The 20,294-nt window shown below is 54.9% G+C and overlaps 2 protein-coding genes across 10 annotated transcripts; both read left to right on the forward strand.

Moving 5' to 3' along the window:
- Window positions 1-856: 856 nt before the first annotated feature.
- ATXN7L2 (ataxin 7 like 2) lies at window positions 857-10,136 on the forward strand. Of its 4 annotated transcripts, none has more exons than XM_057725589.1 (11): window positions 857-1,055; window positions 2,931-2,996; window positions 3,381-3,485; window positions 3,898-4,108; window positions 4,405-4,691; window positions 5,290-5,372; window positions 5,741-5,994; window positions 6,801-6,999; window positions 7,142-7,263; window positions 7,746-8,629; window positions 9,548-10,136. In XM_057725589.1, exons 1-11 carry the CDS (start codon window positions 929-931, stop codon window positions 9,646-9,648), a joined length of 2,439 nt encoding a protein of 812 aa, XP_057581572.1. In that variant the 5' UTR covers window positions 857-928; the 3' UTR covers window positions 9,649-10,136. The 4 variants fall into 4 exon arrangements, with proteins under 4 accessions (XP_057581572.1, XP_057581728.1, XP_057581649.1 ...); XM_057725745.1 differs by having other exon boundaries at window positions 7,746-8,541; window positions 9,548-9,684; XM_057725666.1 differs by lacking the exon at window positions 3,381-3,485.
- A 932-nt stretch (window positions 10,137-11,068) lies between these two features.
- LOC130848126 (probable transmembrane reductase CYB561D1) lies at window positions 11,069-20,060 on the forward strand. 6 transcript variants are annotated; one of them, XM_057726312.1, is made up of 5 exons: window positions 11,069-11,266; window positions 11,812-11,873; window positions 12,424-12,624; window positions 17,045-17,206; window positions 18,636-20,060. In XM_057726312.1, exons 1-5 carry the CDS (start codon window positions 11,119-11,121, stop codon window positions 18,756-18,758), a joined length of 696 nt encoding a protein of 231 aa, XP_057582295.1. In that variant the 5' UTR covers window positions 11,069-11,118; the 3' UTR covers window positions 18,759-20,060. The 6 variants fall into 6 exon arrangements, with proteins under 6 accessions (XP_057582295.1, XP_057582477.1, XP_057582203.1 ...); XM_057726494.1 differs by having other exon boundaries at window positions 18,672-20,060; XM_057726220.1 differs by having other exon boundaries at window positions 17,045-18,734.
- The last annotated feature ends 234 nt before the right edge of the window (window positions 20,061-20,294 follow it).

Raw genomic sequence — 20,294 nt, forward strand, 5'->3', positions numbered from 1 at the left:
CTCCCTATGCCGAGGCTCTGGTAGCAGCCTTGCCAGCAGAGAAAATATTCGTTAGGAAAAGAAGCTAAAGTGATGGATGGAGTCAGGGTCCAGCCAGGGTTTGGGAAGAGGCGGTACAGGGGGTATCGATTGCAGTTCTCAGGAGGAGAGAGACGGATCAGCAGAGATGCTGCAAACACCAGCAGCCTCGGGGCCACCCCAGTTCCGGGCTTGGCTCTGGCTCGGAGATAGCCTTCTGTCATCCTGACAGGTGATCTTGGTCAGCTCAGCTAGGTCCTCCCAAACCCAGATAACGCCACTCCAACCCTCTGCTCTGCATCAGGGCAGTGTGGGTTTCCCACACAGGAGGCACCACCCGCGAGTTGAGGACCCTCCCCCACTCCAAGCCTTGTGTCCTTCAGCACATCCTACAGATCCCCTCCCTTTGCCCTTCTGATTCACAGCGCCCACCTCCCTGCACCTACCCTATTCGATCTACATGGAAGCGAAGTCGCTTCGTGGCCGCCAGCCCGGGAAGGGGCGCCAGCCAGCTGGCGGACGCACGGCTTAAAGGGGCATCTTGGGCAGAGAGAGGTTTGGTACTGGGGTTTGTGTGCAGGGAACTTAAGAGAGTGGACTGGCAGCACAAAGAATGTGTTCACTAGGGTTAGGAGCGGAGATCCTAGGGCTTTGGTCTCTTTTTCCTCGGCAGTTGTGCATTTTGGAGGGGCTCTCGCGGCAAGCTCAGTAGGCAACCTCACTACCTCTAAGACTACATTTCCCAGAAGGCTGTGCGGGAGGGAGAGTGAGGGACAGGCGACCGATGCTGCGCTTGCGCAAAGAGTGAGCTGGAAAGGTGGGAGGGAGAGGGGAGGCGTGCCCGCGGCAGAGATGGGGGGAGGGGGCCGCGCGGCGGCGGCGCCGGGGCGGGCGCGCGTCCGCGGCGGTGATGGCGGTGCGTGAACGCGCGGCGGCAGCAATGGCCGCTCTGGAGCGGCGGGTGCCGAGTCTCGATGACTTCGCGGGACAGAGCTGGAGCTCGTGGGTGGAGCGGGCCGAGCTGCCCGTGGCCGACGGTGAGTGAAGCTCCCCTAGAGTCTGAAGACCCCATCACTGTCTCCCCTCCCCCTCTCCGGGCCCCCGCCAGCAGAGGGGAGCCGCCGACGGGAGCCGCCGTCCGGCTCCCCGGCCCCCCAAACAAAGGACCCGCCGGGTCCTAGTGCCCGCCCGTTCCGTCACCTTCGCGCCTCCGGGTCCTAGCGCCGGCTCCCCGCCAGCAGCCCACCCTGCCCACCTCTGCCTCTGCCGTTGCTCAATACTTGCCCCCGCATCTGCTTGCCTTTATGTTTTTTCTTGCATGCTGTCCTCCAGCTTCCGCCCTTCTTTGCACCTGCCTCGAGCTTTCCCCATTCGCAACAGTCCTCTCCACGTGTTTCCCACGCACCCCACTTCTGTGCCCCCCTCCCAACCCCCCTTGTTCCTTCGCCTTCTGCCCCACACCTTCTGCTCCTTTTCGGCGTTTGCCTGTCGGCTGCAGTGCCACTGGACTCCCGCCTCCTCCGCATTAGTTCGTCGGTCCATCCATCTATCCATCCTCCCTTCCTCCCTCCTTCCGTCCATCCATCCATGCCTCCAACCCTACGTCCTTTCCCGGGCCTCTTGCCCTGCCTCCTGGGTTCTCTCCCCTGACTCCCGCCTTCTGTAGGCCCCTGAGTGCTTTTGGTGAGCGGGCTGACAGCCCCTTCTCCTGATCTTTGTCTCCTGGGCCCCAGGGGGCATCTGGCCTCGTGGCCTTTGGGGTGACAGCAGGCATCGCGCCCCTGAAGAAGTTTGCAAGTGAGAAGAGGTGGAGGAGGAGACCGCATGGAGCGGTCTCTGATGACACTTGTTCTCCTCTGAGACGTCCAACTCCCAGCTCAGTTCTGTCCATCACTGCGTTTTAACGGACTTCAGAGTGGGAGCTGCCCCTTGTCTCTGCATGCCTCACCCACCACCCCTCATATCTGGAGATTATATAAGACTGTCAGTATTCTTCTCATTCTAGAAAGGGCCACGTCTGTTAGTAGGTGTCAGAAGCAGACCTAAGTGGGAGCCTCAGGCCACCCCAGAACTGCCCCATGCTGGGTGGGCACGGATGGGGCCATTGTCAGGGTCTGGGTGCACTGAGAACCGGAAATGGAATCAGACGGGTTTGGTGACTCAGAATTGATTTTTTTTTCCAAGGGACAGGGAGGGGGCGTAGAGGAGGGAGGGGAGAGGAGTAAGGTAGGGGGATGGGGAAAGAGCTGCTTTGCACAGCTAAGATGTTTTTGTCATCAACCCAGAAACTGAGGTACAAGGGCAACCCTTGCCCAAACCCCCCCTTAAGAGGAAAAGGGCTTGCATAGCTGACCAAGGGAACTTTGAAGATACTGAAGGGCCCTAAGACAGCAGTTTCTCTGCTCTGTGGCCATCCTATCAGTGCAGGATCTGAGAAGCTGGGTGTAATTTTGACAATGCCATGGCACCCCAGGTGGAACAAAATTGGGGATGGGCGCCTGGGAGGGTATCTGTTTGGGATGCCACAGATGAGCAGAAAGGACCTGTCTGAGAAATCTCAAGAAGGGACTCAGGGATTAAGGACTGTTTCCCATTTAAATGGGGAAACAGGCCCAGAAAAGAGATAATTACCTATAGTCACTCAACTAGTCAGCAGTGGAATCCTGAACTGCACCTTGGAGTGAAGGATCCGTAAGAAAGATGTCTGGATCCCTCCTAATGGAGCCAGCTCATTCCAGAGGTAGCAGGTGAAGGAAGAATGGGCACTTGAGAAAGGTTCTCTAAGTGGTCCTGAGCACCAGGTGCTTGTCAAGAAGTGAGGGCTTCCTCCTGCTTGGCCCCAGGACCTGGTTGGATTGGAGATGGGGCTTCTGGGATGGGGGTGGTCCTTCTGAGTTGTGTTTCTCCTCCAGGGGCTGAGTTGGAGGAGAGTAACAAAAACCTGAAGAAGTTGGATGCCATGACCCTCATTAAAGAAGGTGGGAGTTGACACACATAAGGACTGGGGCGCAGGGCAGACAGGACCACCTTCCCCTCTTCCAGCACAACCCAGGAGGTGGCTGCCTAAAGCAGTAGGTCTGGGGAGTCTCACTTTGATAGGTTTGAGTCAGCCTATTCCCCTGGATCCTGTGACTTACTGAGGGAGATCCTAATCACTGGTGTTTGGTGCCCACTCACCTGAAAGCCTGCATTCTTAGGGACTGGTTAGATGGAACTCTGGAAGCTGGAAGCGTCCAGTATACAGCCTGTCATATCAGCTGGGAGGGGACGTGTCCTCCGAGTGGGGGGTGGGAGTGTTCTCTGATCTTACAGGGAAGCCCTGGTGTCCCCAGCCCCAGTGATAAGGGCTTCTGTCATTGCAGACATGTCCATCTTCGGGCACTGCCCTGCCCATGACGACTTCTATTTGGTTGTATGTAACCATTGCAGCCAAGTGGTGAAGCCTCAAGCTTTCCAGAAGCACTGCGGTGAGGGGAGCCCTAGGGAGGCGATAAGAGGGCACAGGGGAAGGTGGAGCATGGCCCTCAGAGGATAGGGCCTTTGGGGGGTCGTGGGTAACGGAGGGAGGCTTTGGGAATAGGAAGCTGGGGGCGGGGGGGCTTCAGAGATTGTGGTTGGTTGGGGTTGTTGTTTAAGCAAACTTCTAGCATCTGGAGGAGTGAAGTGCTAGCGTCTGGGAAGAGCTAAGGTTCAGGAAGCTGGGTCCTAGAATTTTGAGTCCTGAAGGCTCAAATTCAAATGGAAAGGAGGTAAATTTAAAATCCAAGCTTTGAAAATTCCAGATTGTCTGTTGTGAGTCTGTGAGCAGGTTTAGGAGGTTGGGGAAGGAGGCAGTTGATACCACTCACCTCGATTGCTCTCTCCACCTCCTGGTGACAGAAAGAAGACATGGGCCCCTCAGCAAGCTTTACGCCCGGGCCCCACCCCCACCTCCAGCCCCTGCCAGCTCTCAGAAATGCCATGTAGTGAATGGGCAGGGCCCAGCTTGTAGGGCCCCAGGTTCCACCAAAACCTCCTCCAGGGAGAAGGGCCAGGGGTCCCGGAGCCGTGGCCACCAGCCTCCTGAGAAGACCCAGAAGGACAGCCTCTGGTAAGGAAAGGCCGGAGACTCCCTGCGACAAGCCCTGACCCTGGCCCCGGGAGGGGTTGACACAGATGGAGGCAGCAGTGGCTATGGGCACTGCTCACCAGGGCAGGCAGCTAGCTCTCTCTGCGCCTCTCTAACTCCCGTTCCAGGGAATACGGGGTCCCCTTTTCCCATATTCTGCACCCCTGCAGGAGCCCACCCACGCTCCAGGGCTGGGAAGGGAGATGGCTCTGGGCTAGCGTCCGGGGCCCAGACCCAACCTCCCTACCTCCCAGCCTGCACCCTTTCTCCACGTATAGCCTTTTCGTGCCTGTGGTGAACCTGGAGAAGATGTCCAGTCTCCCAAAGCCCGATGGACACGGAATCAGGGTGGCCCCACCCTCTGCTTTCCTCAGCCAACCGGGTGGCCTCAACAAGGACTCCCCTGGAAAAAACCCCATGGCATCCCCTTCTAAAGAACTTCCTGGCAGAGAAGGCATCGAGATAACCCCCATCGAGGGTCCCAGTCAGCGGGCTGAAGGCAGCCCGTCTGAAAAGGAGCCTGGTGGGGCCAGGCTGCCCCCTAAAACCCACCGGAAGATGGCTCGTGAGTAGTCATGGTCTTGGGGGTCAGGAAGGTAGAGCGGGGACTGCTTTGGACTGCTTTGTCCTTGGGCATGATGGAGAGGGGGTCAGGAAAGAGTGGGCTTGGCCATCAGAAGGTGCCAGGGTACAGGAGCCCCTGGTCGTCCACTGACGTGGACATTCACTTGCTCTCTTGGAAGATTTTCTTCAGCCTGGTCTCCTGATTAAGGCTATGGGAGCCTGTGCCCAAGCAGGTGAAGGTATTCTTCCTCACCTTGGACTATTGGCTTTTACCACTTTTCTCACCTAGAACCTCCCATAGCTGGTTTCCCTGGCATCCCAGGTGCCTGTAGCTGCTTTTGTTTCTTCATACGTGTTGCCTTATTTGGGGCTTGGAGCCCACCAAAGGAGTGCCTGGGATGAGATGGTTCTTACACCCAGCAGAGAGCTGCTGATGCCCAGAGGAGTTTCTCTGGATGGCTGCAGCTCCAGACTTGAGGGCCAGAGGCTCTCCTGCCTTAGGCGCAGCTTTTCCCAGGCCTTTGGCATGAAGACGCCAGGCCCTCCCATGGGCCTCCTGGAAATGGCCTTGGGGTTCATGGGAACTGCTTTCCCCACAGGGAAGGAGTGCGACCTCAACAGGCAGTGTGGGGTAATAAATCCAGAGACCAAAAAGATCTGTACCCGCCTGCTGACCTGCAAGGTAACCCCTACTCCCTCTGCATAGTGAGGGAGGACAGCGCAGACGCAGGGCCCTGGGCAGGGAGAGGAAGTGAGATCTTATCCAAGATCGAGCTCGACGGATGGGGGTTAAGTCCAGACGAGGGAGGGGAGAGGAGGCTGCCCCCAGTGGGCCCAAGGTGGGGACAACAGGCAGGGGGTGGATTCCAGATCCCTCGCTGCAGAGGAGGGTTCTGGCCCTGTCAGGACCTGCAACAAAGACACACAAACACACCCGCAAACACACTCACACGCCCAGTCTCTCCGCTTGCCCAGGCCAGAGCACACCACTGCCCCTTACCTCTGCTCAGCTCACACCCACTCCCCACCCTCCACCCCGCTGTGTTCTAGATCCACTCGGTGCACCAGCGCCGGGAGGTCCAGGGCCGAGCCAAGGACTTTGACGTGCTGGTGGCAGAGCTGAAGGCCAACTCCCGCAAAGGGGAGTCTCCCAAGGAGAAGAGCCCGGGGCGCAAGGAGGCAGCTCTCGAGCGCCCCTCCCAGGAGCCCCCCTCCTCAGCCCAGGTTGTGGCAGCAGCGGCCGCTCCCAGCAGCCCCTTCTCTGCTCGTGCCAAGCAGACCTACTCATACTGTGCACTGCCCAGGTACGTCCAGCAGCCAGCGCCCCTCTTACCCGGGGACACTCGGCCCCAAGCCACCAGGGACCCCTGGAGACAGGCCCAGGGAGTGTCCAGGAAGCTGCTCCTCACGCCACCCTGAGTGTGGGGAGAGGGGCCACTGGCAGTGGTGTGGGAGTGGGTGACGCCCGTTCCTCACCCAGCATACTGCCGTGCCCCAGCCTCTCTGTAATGTTCCAAAACCCAGGAAAAAAACATTTTTCCAGCTGCTTCCAACAGGCCAAAAGTCGTACCTGGGGAGCTGAAAGGGTCAGAGTCCTGGGTGAGGCAGTCCTACTCTGTGTTTATTCACTGGGCCCTTCGTGTGCAGAGGCTGCGCTGGACCTGGGGGAGAGCCTGCCTTGCCGAAGGAGACACACACGCATCTCTGCCTGTAACACGAGGGGGCAGACACGAAACACAGGCTCAGCTCACAGACAGGCTCACAGGAATATGTGATGCAAGAGGGGGGTTGAGAAAATTGACTGGGCTGACCAGTTATACTCAGAAGATTTTCTGGAGGAGGCGAATCTGGAGCAGATTTTTCCCCTGAGGAGGCAGGGCCTGGGAAGTGAAGGGGCTGGGGAGAGAATCCCTTGGGAGCTGTGGCCCCTGATCTTTCTGGCTCTTACTCTGTGAGCTCCGTTGTTCCCTCCCTTCCTGTCCTCCTTCCTCTTTGTCTGATTGCCCAGCAGGGTGTCTGCCCTGGCTTTTTGAGCTTGGCGGGTTCAGGGACACCCCCACCCTGACCCACTCCCGTCACATCACCCTCACATCCCCTTTGGCCCTTCCAGGTCCCGGGCCTCCTCTGAGAGTGAGTTGGATGATGAAGGCCCTTGTGGTGGTGATGGGGATCCAGGCCTGTTTCCCTTCCCCCTGCCCCGGGGTGGTGCCCAGGCCTCCAGCGAGGAGAGTGAGGAGGAGGGGACATCTGATGACCTCCACCTCCCCACTGACTGCCATTATGCAACCCGGCCCCCTCGGCCACAGGCGGTAAGGACCCGGGGCAGGGACCTGGTGGGGAGAGGGAGCAGCCCTCCTGGCCCACAATGTGGGGAGGAGGTCAGATCCTGTGTACAGGTGCCCTCCCTGTATTTCAGGCCCCATTAACCATATACCTTCCTTCTGCATCCAGTTCTGCACCTTTGGGAGCCGGCTGGTGAGTCCAGGATGCTACGTGTTTAGCCGCCGGCTGGACCGGTTCTGCTCGGCACTGAGCTCCATGCTGGAACGGCACCTCAGCTCACACATGTGGAAGTGAGTCCCTGGACCCTAGAACTTCTCTCTCCAGGCCCCAGGCATACAGGGGCTTCAGAACCCCTGGTTCTTCATGCACACCTATAGATGTGGCTAGGCTGTTACCAGGAAGACCCCAGGTAGATTGAAAAGGTGGGGAAACTTGGCAGCCTAGAGCTGGGCTAAGGCAGGGCCTGAATGGGTCACCTGGGAGTGAATCTTAACTCTCACCTATCACTTCCAGTACCTTTTGGGTAAGTAGGGATAGGGTATGTCCAACCTGAGATTTAAAGTGAGATTTTTAAAGGGTCTGTATATTAGTTCATTCCTGCCTATCCCCGTGCCCTCTTGCTGTTCCTCAGTTCCAGCGTCTCCCAGCAGAGGGCAGCACTGCCAGCGCGCTGTGGGCCATTTCTAGGTGGGGTGGAAAAGACCGTTCTGTTACATGTTGGTGGGAAGGCCCTCTTGCTTGGCATCACAGTGGGGCTCTCTTCTTGCCACAGGAAGATCCCACCGGCGGCTGAGCCTCCGTCCCACCTTGTCGGCTCCCCGCCACCTGCTCCCCTGAGCCCATCCTCTACGGGCAGTTGCCCCCGCCTTCCAGGCCACCCCCCCAGACCCGCCTGCCCAGCCTCCACGCCCCCCGCCAAGGACAGCCTTGTCCCCAGCTACCCTGCAGGCTCCCCCAGCGTGGCAGCCGCCTGCAGCCAGGCGGAGTGCATGGGCGGGAGCCAGGCTATCACCTCACCACTGCCTGCCAACACACCGTCCCCGTCCTTCAGCAAGCTCCCGCCTTCCAAGGCCAGCAAGTCGTCCAAAGGCAAGGACGGACTTGAGGTAGAGGCTCCTTCTCGAAAGCGCAAGTTATCCCCTGGGCCCACCACTTTCAAACGGACCTGCATCCTGGAGCCCACTGGAAAAGGCAAACCCTCTGGCTGCCGCGGCCTCTCGGCCAAGACTAAAACAGCTCTGGGCATGGGGCTTAATGGGACGGTGGGGCCAAGAGTGAAGCGCGCAGGGCCCCTGGACTGTCGGGGCTCCCCTCATCAGCCCCCCACACCGGTCAAGGCTTCTCAGCTGGACAGCCAGGGAGCGGCTGGACACTCGGCCAAGGCTTTGCCGACCGCCTGCCTCTCTGAGGAGGAGGCGGCCAAGAAGCGGAAGAACCTGGCCACTTACTGCCGGCCGGTGAAGGCCAAGCACTGCCAGGCTGGTGCCCCTGCCGACGCGGCCTGCTCTGTGCGCCGCAAGAAGCCGGGTCCAGCCCTGGCCTTTGAGGAGACGTGTTCTACACTGAAGGTACCAGCCCAGCTCCCTGAAGAGCAGGGGCAGGGGAGGGGCAGGATGGATGAGGCTGGAGTGCACAGCAGGAACCTGACAAAAAGAGGTGCTTAAGTAAATGTTTGTGCAGGGACGGGAAGACTGGGGAAGTTGAGAGGGAGTTCCTGGGTCATCTTCTCTAGGGAGAGGTGACCCCAGCTTTTGCTTGGTGGGCCTTCCCCTATCCCCAGCCCCCTCCCTTGGGCTAGGGAGATGTTGCCTCTGCCTCTCCCCCTTCCCCCGCTTTTGCTTTAATCAAAGGGCCACTTTCTGAATTGTAGCCCTCACTCCAGGAACTGGAGCTACCTCTGTTCCCTGAAGGAAAGGAAGTTGGACTCCATGAGCTCTGATAAGAAAGGTTTGGGCAGTGGGGTTGAGCTTGGGTCCCTGAGCCGTGACCTAACACGCTGGGCACAAAGTGGGTGGGCTGGTCTTGTTCATTGGTTTTGCCTCCAGGCATCAGGGCATGAAAGGGCAGGGACCCAACTCAAGGTCCCCACATGCATGTCCGCCCACCTTGCACAGGTACCCACTGCCAGGTTTTCAGGTACAGGGCAAGCTCTCCAGGGTTTCTGGTAAAGCCAGCAGCCAGGTTTATTTGCCTTTTCTGATGGGAGCCCTGGAGTAGCATGCTATGAGCTGTCCACACGACCTTAGCTGGGAGGAACGTATTGCAGGTGGGAAGGGAGATGCCCTCCTGGTTTAGGCACTGGCCATATGCATACCAACACCTTTGGTGCTCATATGAGAGTAGTAAGTTTGACAGTTGCCCAGGGCCTGAGTGTGTGTTTGTCACACGTGCACATGGGTGATCTCCAGGCTGTCTCTGCTGGGCCAGCATTCATCTTCCCCCTTGCCCAGCTTTACTCACCAGACCAGCAGGAGGAAATCAAGCCTTAGCTTTTATGGCCCGCATAGTTCACTGGATAGGAGGAGAGGTAGACCCCCAGCTTGACCCTGTCTCTTGCCTCTTGTCTTCCTGCAGTCAAAAGCCCATTAACGAGAAAGTGCCTGCCCACTGCGATGGAGCCGCCAGCACCTCCTCCCCTCCAGATCCGGGCCCCAGGCTGCTGCCGCTTTTTATAACTTTATATTATTTTTTTTAAGAAAAAAAAAAACTCTTTAAAATACCTCAAGACTGTCTCCCTGTTCTGTTGCTGCTAAGAAAATATAAAAACAGAAACACAGAAAAGGAAGGAAAGAAATGTAACAAAATGAGTGTCCTTACTGTCCCCAGCTGCACCCCAGGAGGCTGAGATGATAGGCAGCCAGACTCCCATCACTTGCCTGCAAAAAAATCTCTTCTGCTCGTATCTTTTTGTCCTTTTCATCTGTGGAAATGGCTGAGGGTTGTATCACTGGGGGAGTCTTACCTTGAGGAGGCATGTGGCTCTGGGCGAGCAAGGGGACCACAGTCCCGTTGGGAAAGGAAACTTGATGGAGGAGGGGAGCCACACTTCTGGCTCTACTCTTGCATCTTTGCCGTGAAGGTCTGTGGGAGTCAGCCTGTGGCCCTTTTCTGGTCTTCCAGCAACCTGGGGCCTCCATCCTGTCTCTGAATTACTGCCTCAGTTTCTTCAGCTGTTCCTGCCCTTCCTGCCTCTTACTAGTAGTAGCCTTACTTTCTCAACCACTGGAGCTTGAGTTGGTAATTGCACTCAGGATGTCCCTGATTTCTGTGGGACAGCCTGTTTGGGTCTCTCTCTCCATGGCCTGTGGGTTTACCCTTAGGGAAGGGGTACAGCCTCTCCCAGATAGGCCTCTTTAAGCTGAACTACACCTTTTTGGGAGGCAGGAAGGGAAAAGGTATGATCACTTACAGAACTTCCCTTGGTGTGGGAGGCAGCAGGCCTGTGGGAGGCCCTAGTCCCTCAGGATCACCTGGCTCCCCAGGGCTGAGCAGATGGTGTGGAGGCGGCAAGGGCTGGAGTGCCCTAGTTTTTCCACTTGTCTCACTGGGGAATACAACTACTGTGCAGATAGGGAATACGACTGTTGCATGTCCCTCCTTTGGTCCTCAAACCTGAATTCACCAGGCACAGGGCACTAGTTTTTAGCCTTATCCTTTCCTTTCAGTCTCCTTGCTTTTAGGCAGGGAGGAATCTTATTCCCTTAACAAGCCAGAGGAAGGGGTGGCAGGAGAGAGTGGGCAACCAGGGAAACCCAGTATTTCTGAGAAACTGCTCAAAGCACTGGTTTCACACTCTTGCTTCAGTATAACCAGATTTGTGATTTGGGTGAAATCAGTTGTGGTAAATGTAGTTTCCACAGGCTGTTTGAGACATAAGCCCCATCAGCGCGTGCAGACCTAAAGATGGAAAAGAGTTTGGCAGAAGAAACAAGGTGGGCCCGGAGCCGGTCCGCCTCCTTCTGCCCTCGGGGCTCTCCAGGACCGATGCGCTTGCCCCCAGCCCCCAGAGGGCGCTGTGGACGAGCCGCCGCATCGCCGGCAGCGTCCTGGGGAGGAGCCTCTCCCGCAGCCACCGCCGCCTCCGCGATCGCAAACCCGGAAGACGTGCCCTGGCAGCTGGGAGTGTGCGGCGGCCCGGCACCGCCATGCAGTCCCTGGAAGTAGGTCTGGTTCCCACCCCACAGAGGGAGCCGAGACTGACCCGGTGGCTGCGGAGAGGCAGTGGGATCTTGGCGCACCTGGTTGCTTTGGGCTTCACCATCTTTCTGACTGTGCTGTCCCGGCCAGGAACCAGTGAGTGTGCGAGGCAAGGTGGGGCGGGGCCAGGGAAGGGGGCGGAGCCGAAATGCTGGAGGGGCAGCGCTTGGGAGAGCTGAGACGCGGGGAGTGGGGACCCTAGCAGTGGGTGGGCGGAAGGTGGAGGGGTAGTAAGGGTGTGGTGGGGCGTGGCCCTGGGGGTGGGTCCTGGAAGGGTGGGGCTTTGGGTGCTGCGAGGAGAGGAGACAACTGAAGCGAACTAAACTCCCTAGTTCATGGTAAGCAGAGCTTCTCATGGATGACAGAAGCAAAGGAGGGAGGCCAAGGTCTATTCTCGGACTGGGCTGGCAGCTGCGAGGTGCTGAATGGGGAACCCAGGCCAAACTGGTTATGTTTGTCCTGTTGGTTGCTCACCCTAAGGCACTTTGGCTGCTCCACTTTGCCCGGAATTCCTGATGACCGATTAAGGTTGGAGATACTACTCTCACCTTTCCCCTCTAGCCAGATGCTTTAGGCTCCAGCCAGCCATAGGGGTAGAAACAATGGTGCCCAGCCATCAGTCTGTTCTCTTTGATTCTTAGGTCTTTTCTCCTGGCACCCTGTATTCATGGCCTTGGCGGTGAGTTTGGGCTTCTTTCTGCAGGTGATTTGTTTGAATATGCCCCTAAGGAAGCATCCAGCCTTCAGAAGGCTTAGCCTTTCTGAGGCTCAGAGAGGTGGGGGAAAACGCACAGGGCCCCATCTTTCTCTGCAAACTATGAGATCAGGAAACATGGAGGGCTGGGCTGTAGGTAGTCAGCTGGTTTAAGGGGATGGGAGGGCATAGAAGATACCATTTTCTTCTCCACTACGGCCTCAAAGGAGGAAGTAGAAGGGGTGTTATCCAGTTGCTCCCTACCCAAAAGTTCAGGAGGAAATTTAACATTTGCTGTTCCATTGGTAATGGGAAATGAGGGTCATTGTCTGTGGAGGAGGTGAGGGGAGGCATGATGTCAGCCTAAATGATGAGACTTCCACTCAAGCATGGATTCCCAATTCTGCCCACAAATGATGACCTGTGAGGCGGGTGGTCCTGGTGAGACCCCTTTAGCCCCCACCCTTTGTCCTCCTTGTTTGGATGTATCAGGGTACCTCCTTTTTTTTACGGCTCCACGCTGGGCCTGAGGCTCACTGGCCCTCTCCTGTGTTCACAGTTCTGCCTCTGCATGGCTGAGGCCATCCTACTCTTCTCGCCTGAGCACTCCCCGTTTTTCTTCTGCTCCAGAAAGGCCCGGATCCGACTCCATTGGGCGGGGCAGACCCTAGTCATCCTCTTTGCAGCCCTGGGCCTGGGCTTCATCATCTCCAGCAGGACCCGCAGTGAGCTGCCCCACCTGGTGTCCTGGCACAGCTGGGTAGGGGCTCTGACACTGCTGGCCACTAGTGGTCAGGCACTGTGTGGGCTCTGCCTCCTCTGTCCCCGGTCAGCCAGGGTCTCAAGGGTGGCTCGCCTCAAGCTCTACCATCTGACATGCGGACTGGTGATCTACCTGATGGCTACAGTAACAGTGCTCCTGAGCATGCACTCCGTGTGGTTCCAGGCCCAGATCAAAGGTGCAACCTGGTACCTGTGCCTGGCGCTACCCCTGTATCCAGCCCTGGTAATCATGCACCAGATCTCTAGCTCCTACTTGCCAAGGAAGAAAATGGAAATGTGAATTCCTCCAAACTCTGAATCAAAATGGGACACTTGACTTGGACTTCAGTGGTTCCTTTGGTGACTTTCAGGGATCCACTTCAGAAGTGGTAGGGTTTTTGTATTTCTTAGCTGGGCTAGGGGCTGCAGAAACTCAAACCGACGTTGCTGACAGATGACTCAGTGGGCCAAAATGGGGAAACGTATGGGGTGCAAGTGAAAAAGGATGAGGAGCTTCATCCTGAAGCCTCCACTCTAGATGGGAGACAGAAGTGTTGGGTGGTGGTGGTGGTGATGGTACTGGCAGTCATTTCTTGCTTGCATGCCTGATGAAAAATTGGATTCCTGTAACAAGAATGACAGCTATGGCTCTCTGGGTCACTTTGAGAAAGCAGTGTAATGGAGAGAGCCAGTGGGTCTTGTTTACAGGGTATGGCCCTTGTAGGCTCTTTTGTGCGAACTTATGCGAGTCACATGTCTCAGGACCTCAGTTTCCTCATCTGTGTAATGAGTGATTGTTTCTAAACAATCTCTCCTAACATTCAGTGTCTGTCAAGTTGATGTCACAGAACACCCTCCTAGCTCTGAACCATTGGCTGGACCACTCAGCAGACTCAGGGTGTAATTCTTACATTCATTGTCCCCTTACCCCTCTGGAGGGACAGATCTGCTCTCGTGGCCTTTCAGGAATCTGTGCCAATTTGGCCCCTGCAGCAGGGGACACAGGGTCAGGTGCTGTGGGGAGAAGGGGCCCAGGTGAGGATCTCCAGAACATCAAGACAGTAAAGGCACTAGAGTCACTTTAAAACTTTTGGAGGAGCAGAAGGGCATTGGTTCAACCAAGCCTTGGCTCTTGGCTGGGCTTCTTAGCCCAACTAAGAACTTCCTTCAGCTCACCTCAGGATCTGGACTTGAGGGCCACAAGACATCCATTCTCAGTGGCAAAGTAGTCCTGAGCATCTCATGTTTTGCCCTTCTTAGGGCTCCTTGCCTTAGCACATAGCTTCGTGGAGCTATTCCAAAGCTTTTAGAACAAAATAAGAGCTGAGGAAATGGGACAGGGCTCTTCTGATCTAGAGAAAACAAAGTCTTCCTGGTTCCCCGTCTCCCTTCGTCAGCTAAGCTTTCTTCAGGTGTCTTCTCTTTCCAGCTCTTTGGCCCGGGAAGGGGCTGAATTTGGTGCCAGCTGGTAAATGAGGGCTGGGCTCTCTTCCCTGCAGAGACCCCTCCTTGTTCCAAACTGAAAATATCAATAGTTCCCCAGACTGCCCTCGGTAATAAGGGCTAGATGCTAGGTTGGTTAACTGTGGTCTGGCTCCGTTGGGGAGTTGGGACCTCCATAGGCCGTGGCAAAAACTGAAAATGGCTGAGCTAGGAAACTGGTGTTGAGGCAGGTAGAGAAAGCTCAGTGGGAACTCTGGGAGGCTTGGGTTGTAGGGCCTGGAGCTCTAGGTCCCGGGAGCAGGGGAGGTGTTCCTAGATAGCAATGTTTTGGATATCCCAGGTCTTTAGAAGATTCAAGATCTCCTCTCTGGGTGGCTTGGAAGCAAGGAGGTTGGTATGATTCAACAGTACAGGAGTGAGAACTGCAGGGGCAGAAGGGTCCTCTGGGCAGACCCTTGCTGGGATCCTCCTGGGTCAGGTGGCATCTCCTAGGAGCTCTCCTGACCCTGAGCATCTCAAGGGGGGCCCCTGATATGCAGAGGGTGATTGTTCCTGTCCCTTTCATTGCTCTCTCTCCCCTCTCCAACTCCTCAGTGTGTTCTGAACTTGGGAGAGATGGTTACTGGGGCTGCATGGAGGAGAGTCTCACTTAGGGTCGCTTTGATCAGGGAGTCCATCTCCTCTCGCCCACCACAGGCGGTTCTGGGAGTCTCACTGTGTCTACAGCAGGGTAGGAGGGCTGGATGAGGTTCACCAGCTTGCTCTGGGAGCCAAGCAGGCAACACCATAAAGCCTGAGCCTGCCTGAGGTGTTGTCTCCTCCCAGGTGGTGCGGGGGCTGGTGGGCGGGCAGGCGGGCTGACAGCCGGCAGTTTGCGTGGGCAGTGCCAGCTGATGTCTATTCCCAGCCCCGGGAGGAAGGGGGAAGTCATTTATATTCTGCAGGAGGAAGGGGTCCCAGCTGTCACCTCCCTGACCGGTAGGCCTGGGGGGCAGGGGCACAGAGCAGAGAGGGGGGCGCAGGTGGTCTCCTCCTGCTTAGCTGATCTGATTGCAGTATAGGGAGGAGGTCACCAGGAGGAGCCCTTCTTCCAGCTGGCCAGATGGTGGGAGGACTTCACTCCCCGCCTTTCTCCTTCCATCACCACCTGCTCTTTCATCCTGGGGCAGCAGCTGGACAACCATTAGACCTCAGTGCCAGGGCATTCTTCCTCCAGCTGGGATCTCGGTGGTTGATGGCTGCATACGCCTCCTGCTTGTGTGTTTCCTCCTCCCTACACCCTCTATCGCCCCCACCTCCCTGTATCTCCCCACCTGGGATATTATCTGGGCTCCTCGGGAGTGAGGTGGAAGCCTTGGGGGAAAAGCAAATGGCTGCCCTTCTGCCCTTGCCCCCTAACTAGGCAAAGCTGCTAGTAGCCAGCCTATTTTGCCTTTTAAAATAAAGCCAGGGTGTTCAAGTTTGTGTTTTTTTTTAAATTCCGTGTCATTTGCACAAATTTACATATCAGGCTAAGTCCTGATTCCAAATATGATTACATTCAAACTCAACCTTGAGGACATTAGAAATATGGATGGTTTTTGTTTCCAAATCCAAATGGTAACTGGATTACCATTCTGGGTTCAGATACCACCCCCAAGCCCCCATCTTTCCCATAGCCACCCCTTCCCCACCCCAGCACCCCACCCCCAGCTGGCGGTGGTGTTGAATGCTATCTCTTGCCAGCCTGTGCCTCCTCTGGCCCCTCCCTCTCACAGGGCAGACTATCCCTGCCCAGTCCCTGACACTGGCCTGTCCCTCCTTTCTCATTGTCCCCACCCTTCCACTGTCGGGCATGGCTGCTAGGGTCTTGTTTTTCAAACCTCACTGTGGGAGATCCAGGCATTCTCCCTGAGCCAGCTGGCTGCTATGCCGAGGCCTGTTCGGAGTTAATAATAATCATTAGCTGAACAGTGCTGGAGCCTTTCAGCTCCAGATCTCTGAGCACTTGCAGGCTGAGTCAGCCAGCCCTCACCTTCCCCCTCTTCCTGGGCTGCAGAGGGAGGAGGGGTCAGGAGTCTCACCTCCCAGCCAAGCCTTGAGGCTTCCTTTCTCTGGGAGTGGGCCCTGAGCATCCTTTGAGTAAGCTAAGGCCTCTTCACCTGACAGAGGTCAAGATGTAGGGAACACAGTGTATACTCTGCTGACACTGGTGGTGGCAGTGGTGGCTGTTGACCTTGAACCTCTAGTAGTCCTGCCCTTCCTTCTGTTGACCTGTCTTGGCCTCCAGGGGACACCCCTGACTCCCCCAGCATTTCTGGTGGCCTTCTGCGGGCTCAGGGAGCAGGGAGGCGTCTGGTTTAGTGCTCTCGCTGTTCCTGTGTCTGGTTGGCATAAAGAGCCTATGTATCATGAAACGAAAAGTGCATCGACATGGGAGCTAGGAAACGTGCAGCCTGGGTTCACCCAGCCCCTACCACTGGTGTGGCCACAGGCAAATCACTTACTGCTTGCTTGACCTATCTCACAGGGACATTGTGAGCGCTAGATGACAGAATGCATGTTAACAGGCACTGGGAAGTTCAAAGCATTAAACGGATGGAAACAGGTGGCATTATGTTCTTGTCCTTCTCTCTTTCACTCAGCCCGGCTCTGGATTTTTTGCTTCTTTTAGGGAGGCAATAAACAGTTATGGATAACGATGCTCAGGGGACCCAAGTCTCAGAGGGGGTGTGTTGCTGGCCATCCTCAGAAAACACAGACCTATCCTCCCAGATGCAAGGTCAGGAATGCCACCAAGGCCATGACTCTACGGAAGCTTGCCCTGAGTGCTGCCAGCTGGTGTTTTCAAGTCATGGGGCTGATGGCAAATCTGGGAGTCAGTGCAGTTATCCCCCAGTCCAGCCTGAAGTTCCTGGAGTTGGTGTTAGTCTGGAACTCCTGGTCACAAGTCTATCTAAATTTCTCCTACCTAACTCTGCTTTTCTGAGGGAAAGGTGGAGCAGACAAGCCATGAAGGGAGGCGCAACAGCAACGAACACAGCACTGCCACACCAACCCTCAGGTTTCCAGCCGTAGCCACAGGCTGCCTCAGGCCCTTACCCAGGCACGGGGTGGAGGTGAGGAGCTGTGAGACACGGCCCCTGGCTTGTTCACAGGTTTGTTTCTCCTACCTTGTTTCGGGCTCTTGGGGTAGAATCACAGTCCCTTCCTCCTCAAAGGGCTTTATTGGAATTAAAACACAGAGGCACACACACACCTGCCATGAAAGCATTTATGTTTAAATTAGGAGAAGGATACTTTCCATTCCATTGGTCTGAGAACAGCCAGCAGTCTGTCTGGAGTGGACACAGAGAGGCAGGCACCACAGTAGCACAGAGGCTTCAGTATTTGTTTTTAAATCATGGTGGGTTATTTATTTTTTTCTCCCTATCCTGGGATTTAGGAATGAAACACTAGTCAGGCATCGTGGTCATGGCCTCAGCAACTATCACCAGCAAAGGCACAGAGAAGACACAGCTGAAAGGCAGGAGGACAGTGTCCCAGAACTGCCCTGGAGGGTGGTTTGATGTCCACAGTCTCCAGCACTAGGCTAAGCTTAAAGCAGACAGAGTCCCTCCATTCCCTCCAGTGAGACCACTGTCACCATACCCACCCACCCAGCCACCCAGAAGGCTTGACTAAGTTACCAATGTGCAGGGAATAAGTCCCAATTTTTAATCTACCTGTTATCATCAGAATTCCCCAGATTTTTTAAAACCTCTGTTGAAAGCAGATTAAATAGCTACTTCAGGCTATTATTCTCTGGTACCAGAGGATTCAACTCTTTGTCTCACTGAGTATACATGGGGGGCCCCTGCCCCCCCTCCCTTTAAAGCAGGTTCCCACTTGATCTCACAGTGCTTTCTAAGGATGGCCAGGGCTGAGCTAGGCCTTTCTGCTTAGGTCCACACCCAAAGCAAACTATGGCCAAGTGAAGGAGCAGTGGGAGGTGAAGGGAAAACAAAGTTCTATCCAGCTACAGTGCTCCCCGACCTGCGTGCATGTTTGTATGCGTGTGCATACAACTCCCCCCCCCCCCGCCCCAACTTTGGTGTCAGTGACTCTCACCTTAGGTATGCCATTGCTGTAGGGCACCTAAAGGTTCCTGCAGGGCCCATGTCCTAAAAACTGGTTCTCTCCACGCCGTCTGTGATTCTGGGACCGTAATCAGGCCGCTGTCGACTAGAAGGCCTCGGGGCAGGCCTAAGTATCTTTACCACTTCATGTTTTCCACACAACAGTATAGAAGCCTGATGAAGGGTCTTGCCATAGCAGTCGCTTCAGCTTTCCTCTCTTAAGCCCCAGGAGAGGACGCATCCAGCAGAGGCTCACTGTAGCCAGACCAGAAAAGCTAACCATACTACTGCATGGGCCTTTGCCTTTTCTGCAGTGTAGGTGGGGAAAGTGAAGCTTCACCAGTGGTTGCCCAGGAGACAAGATAAGGGGTACAAGAGCTACAACTGCAGAAAGGGAAGGAGTTGAGAGATCAGATGGAAGAGAGATAGGCTGGCCAATCCACTGAACTCTTATTTTCTGTTCTAAAAGGTAACCGTCACAATAACCTTCTCCATTCTCCTGCAGTGGCACCTAAGAGCTGAAGAACTGCAAGACGTGGCAGACAAAATTGCACATCTTGGCCAGAATCTATGGAACTTCTTGGGAGGTTAGGGAGTGGGGGAGAAGGGGAGGGTTGAAGAGATGCAGCTGTGGATTCTTTGGGATGATGGAGAAAGGAGTATCAAAACTTTCCAGGTACAGAGACAGGGCTTGGCACAGGCCAAAATAGAGGGGGAGAACTCTCAGTAGTTCTCCAGACCTATTCTCTTTATCAGCTCATCCTCTTGATTAAACTCAGCTATACCAAAAAGTGCTTTGAAGAATACTATATAAATGTAGACTCTGCGGGTGCTCTGGTGTTCACATCTATCATTTCATTGACTGCCAAGTTTGATTTGTCTGGTGTGGCTGGCTGTGAGGTGTCTCCATCCCTCACCACTTTAGTTGTTCCTCATGAAGAGAAAAAAACAACTTTTCAGATAGAGGGAAACTGCCCTTTCGTCAAGATTTTATCAATGTAAGAAATTAGGTAATTATTCAAATTGGGATTCTTTTATGTTTTGGCTGTACTTCTCAACTTGTGGGATCTTAGTTCCCCTACCAGGGACTGAACTGGGGCCCCTGGCAGTGAAAGCTCCAAGTCCTAATCACTGGACCACCAGGGAATTCCCCAAATTCTGATTCCTTTAATTTCTTTTTTCCTTATACTGCTTCCTCTTCCCTTTTGGAATCTACCATGACAGTCCCCTTCCAGAAGTACTAAGAGACTAGCCAAAGAAACTGCATGTTCAGAGTTAGTAGAATCCAGTCCAATTTCTGGTAGGTTGTCTTCTGTACCAAGAAAGTGGGCCTGCATTTCTGTGTTCTATGCAATGCCTACTACACATTACACTGTCAATGAATATTAACCTGCCCATTAGATTAATATACTTTAAGCCAAACTATGATGGTTACCATCCACAACATGAACATACACTGGTAATAACCAAAATACTGTGAAATCGAGCTACTCTCTGTCATTTCTTTTAACCCAGCCCAACCATTTTTCCACGGTATAGTTTGTAGGCTTGATCCAGACTTTTAAGAGAATCCTTCAGGGAGGCAACCCTGCTCCCCAGGGATCCAGAAAGCCTTCATTATCTACAGGCTCTAGCCCCAAGTCAAGGAATCTCTAAACTCTCTCCTGCTAAAGCATCGGTGACATTTCTTTTGAGAATACCTATCAGGCTGGCAAACTATGGTCCACTGGCCAAAACCAACCTGCTGCCTGATTTAGTGTGGTCTGTGAGTTAAGAGTTTTTGCATTTTTAAATGGTTGAAAAAACTCAAATACATGTTACAATGATATGAAAATCACATTTCAATGTCCATAAATAAAGTGTAACTGGAACAGAGCCATGGTCATTCATTTGTGTACTGTCTATGGCTGCCTTCCTGCCACAACAACACAGCTGAGTAGCTGTAACAGAGACTATATCGAGCTGCAAATCCTAACATGTTTCCTGTCTGGCTCTTTACAGAAGAGGTTTGCAGACCCCTGGTCTATATTAATGCCTAGATGTGGATTCTGCCCATGCCCTTATAAGATCATTTAACTATTCTCCCCCTAGACAGGCCACACCCTTCTGAGGTACAATGAACCCCACC

Source organism: Hippopotamus amphibius, chromosome 1, assembly GCF_030028045.1.
Source record: "Hippopotamus amphibius kiboko isolate mHipAmp2 chromosome 1, mHipAmp2.hap2, whole genome shotgun sequence".
NCBI lineage: Eukaryota > Metazoa > Chordata > Mammalia > Artiodactyla > Hippopotamidae > Hippopotamus > Hippopotamus amphibius.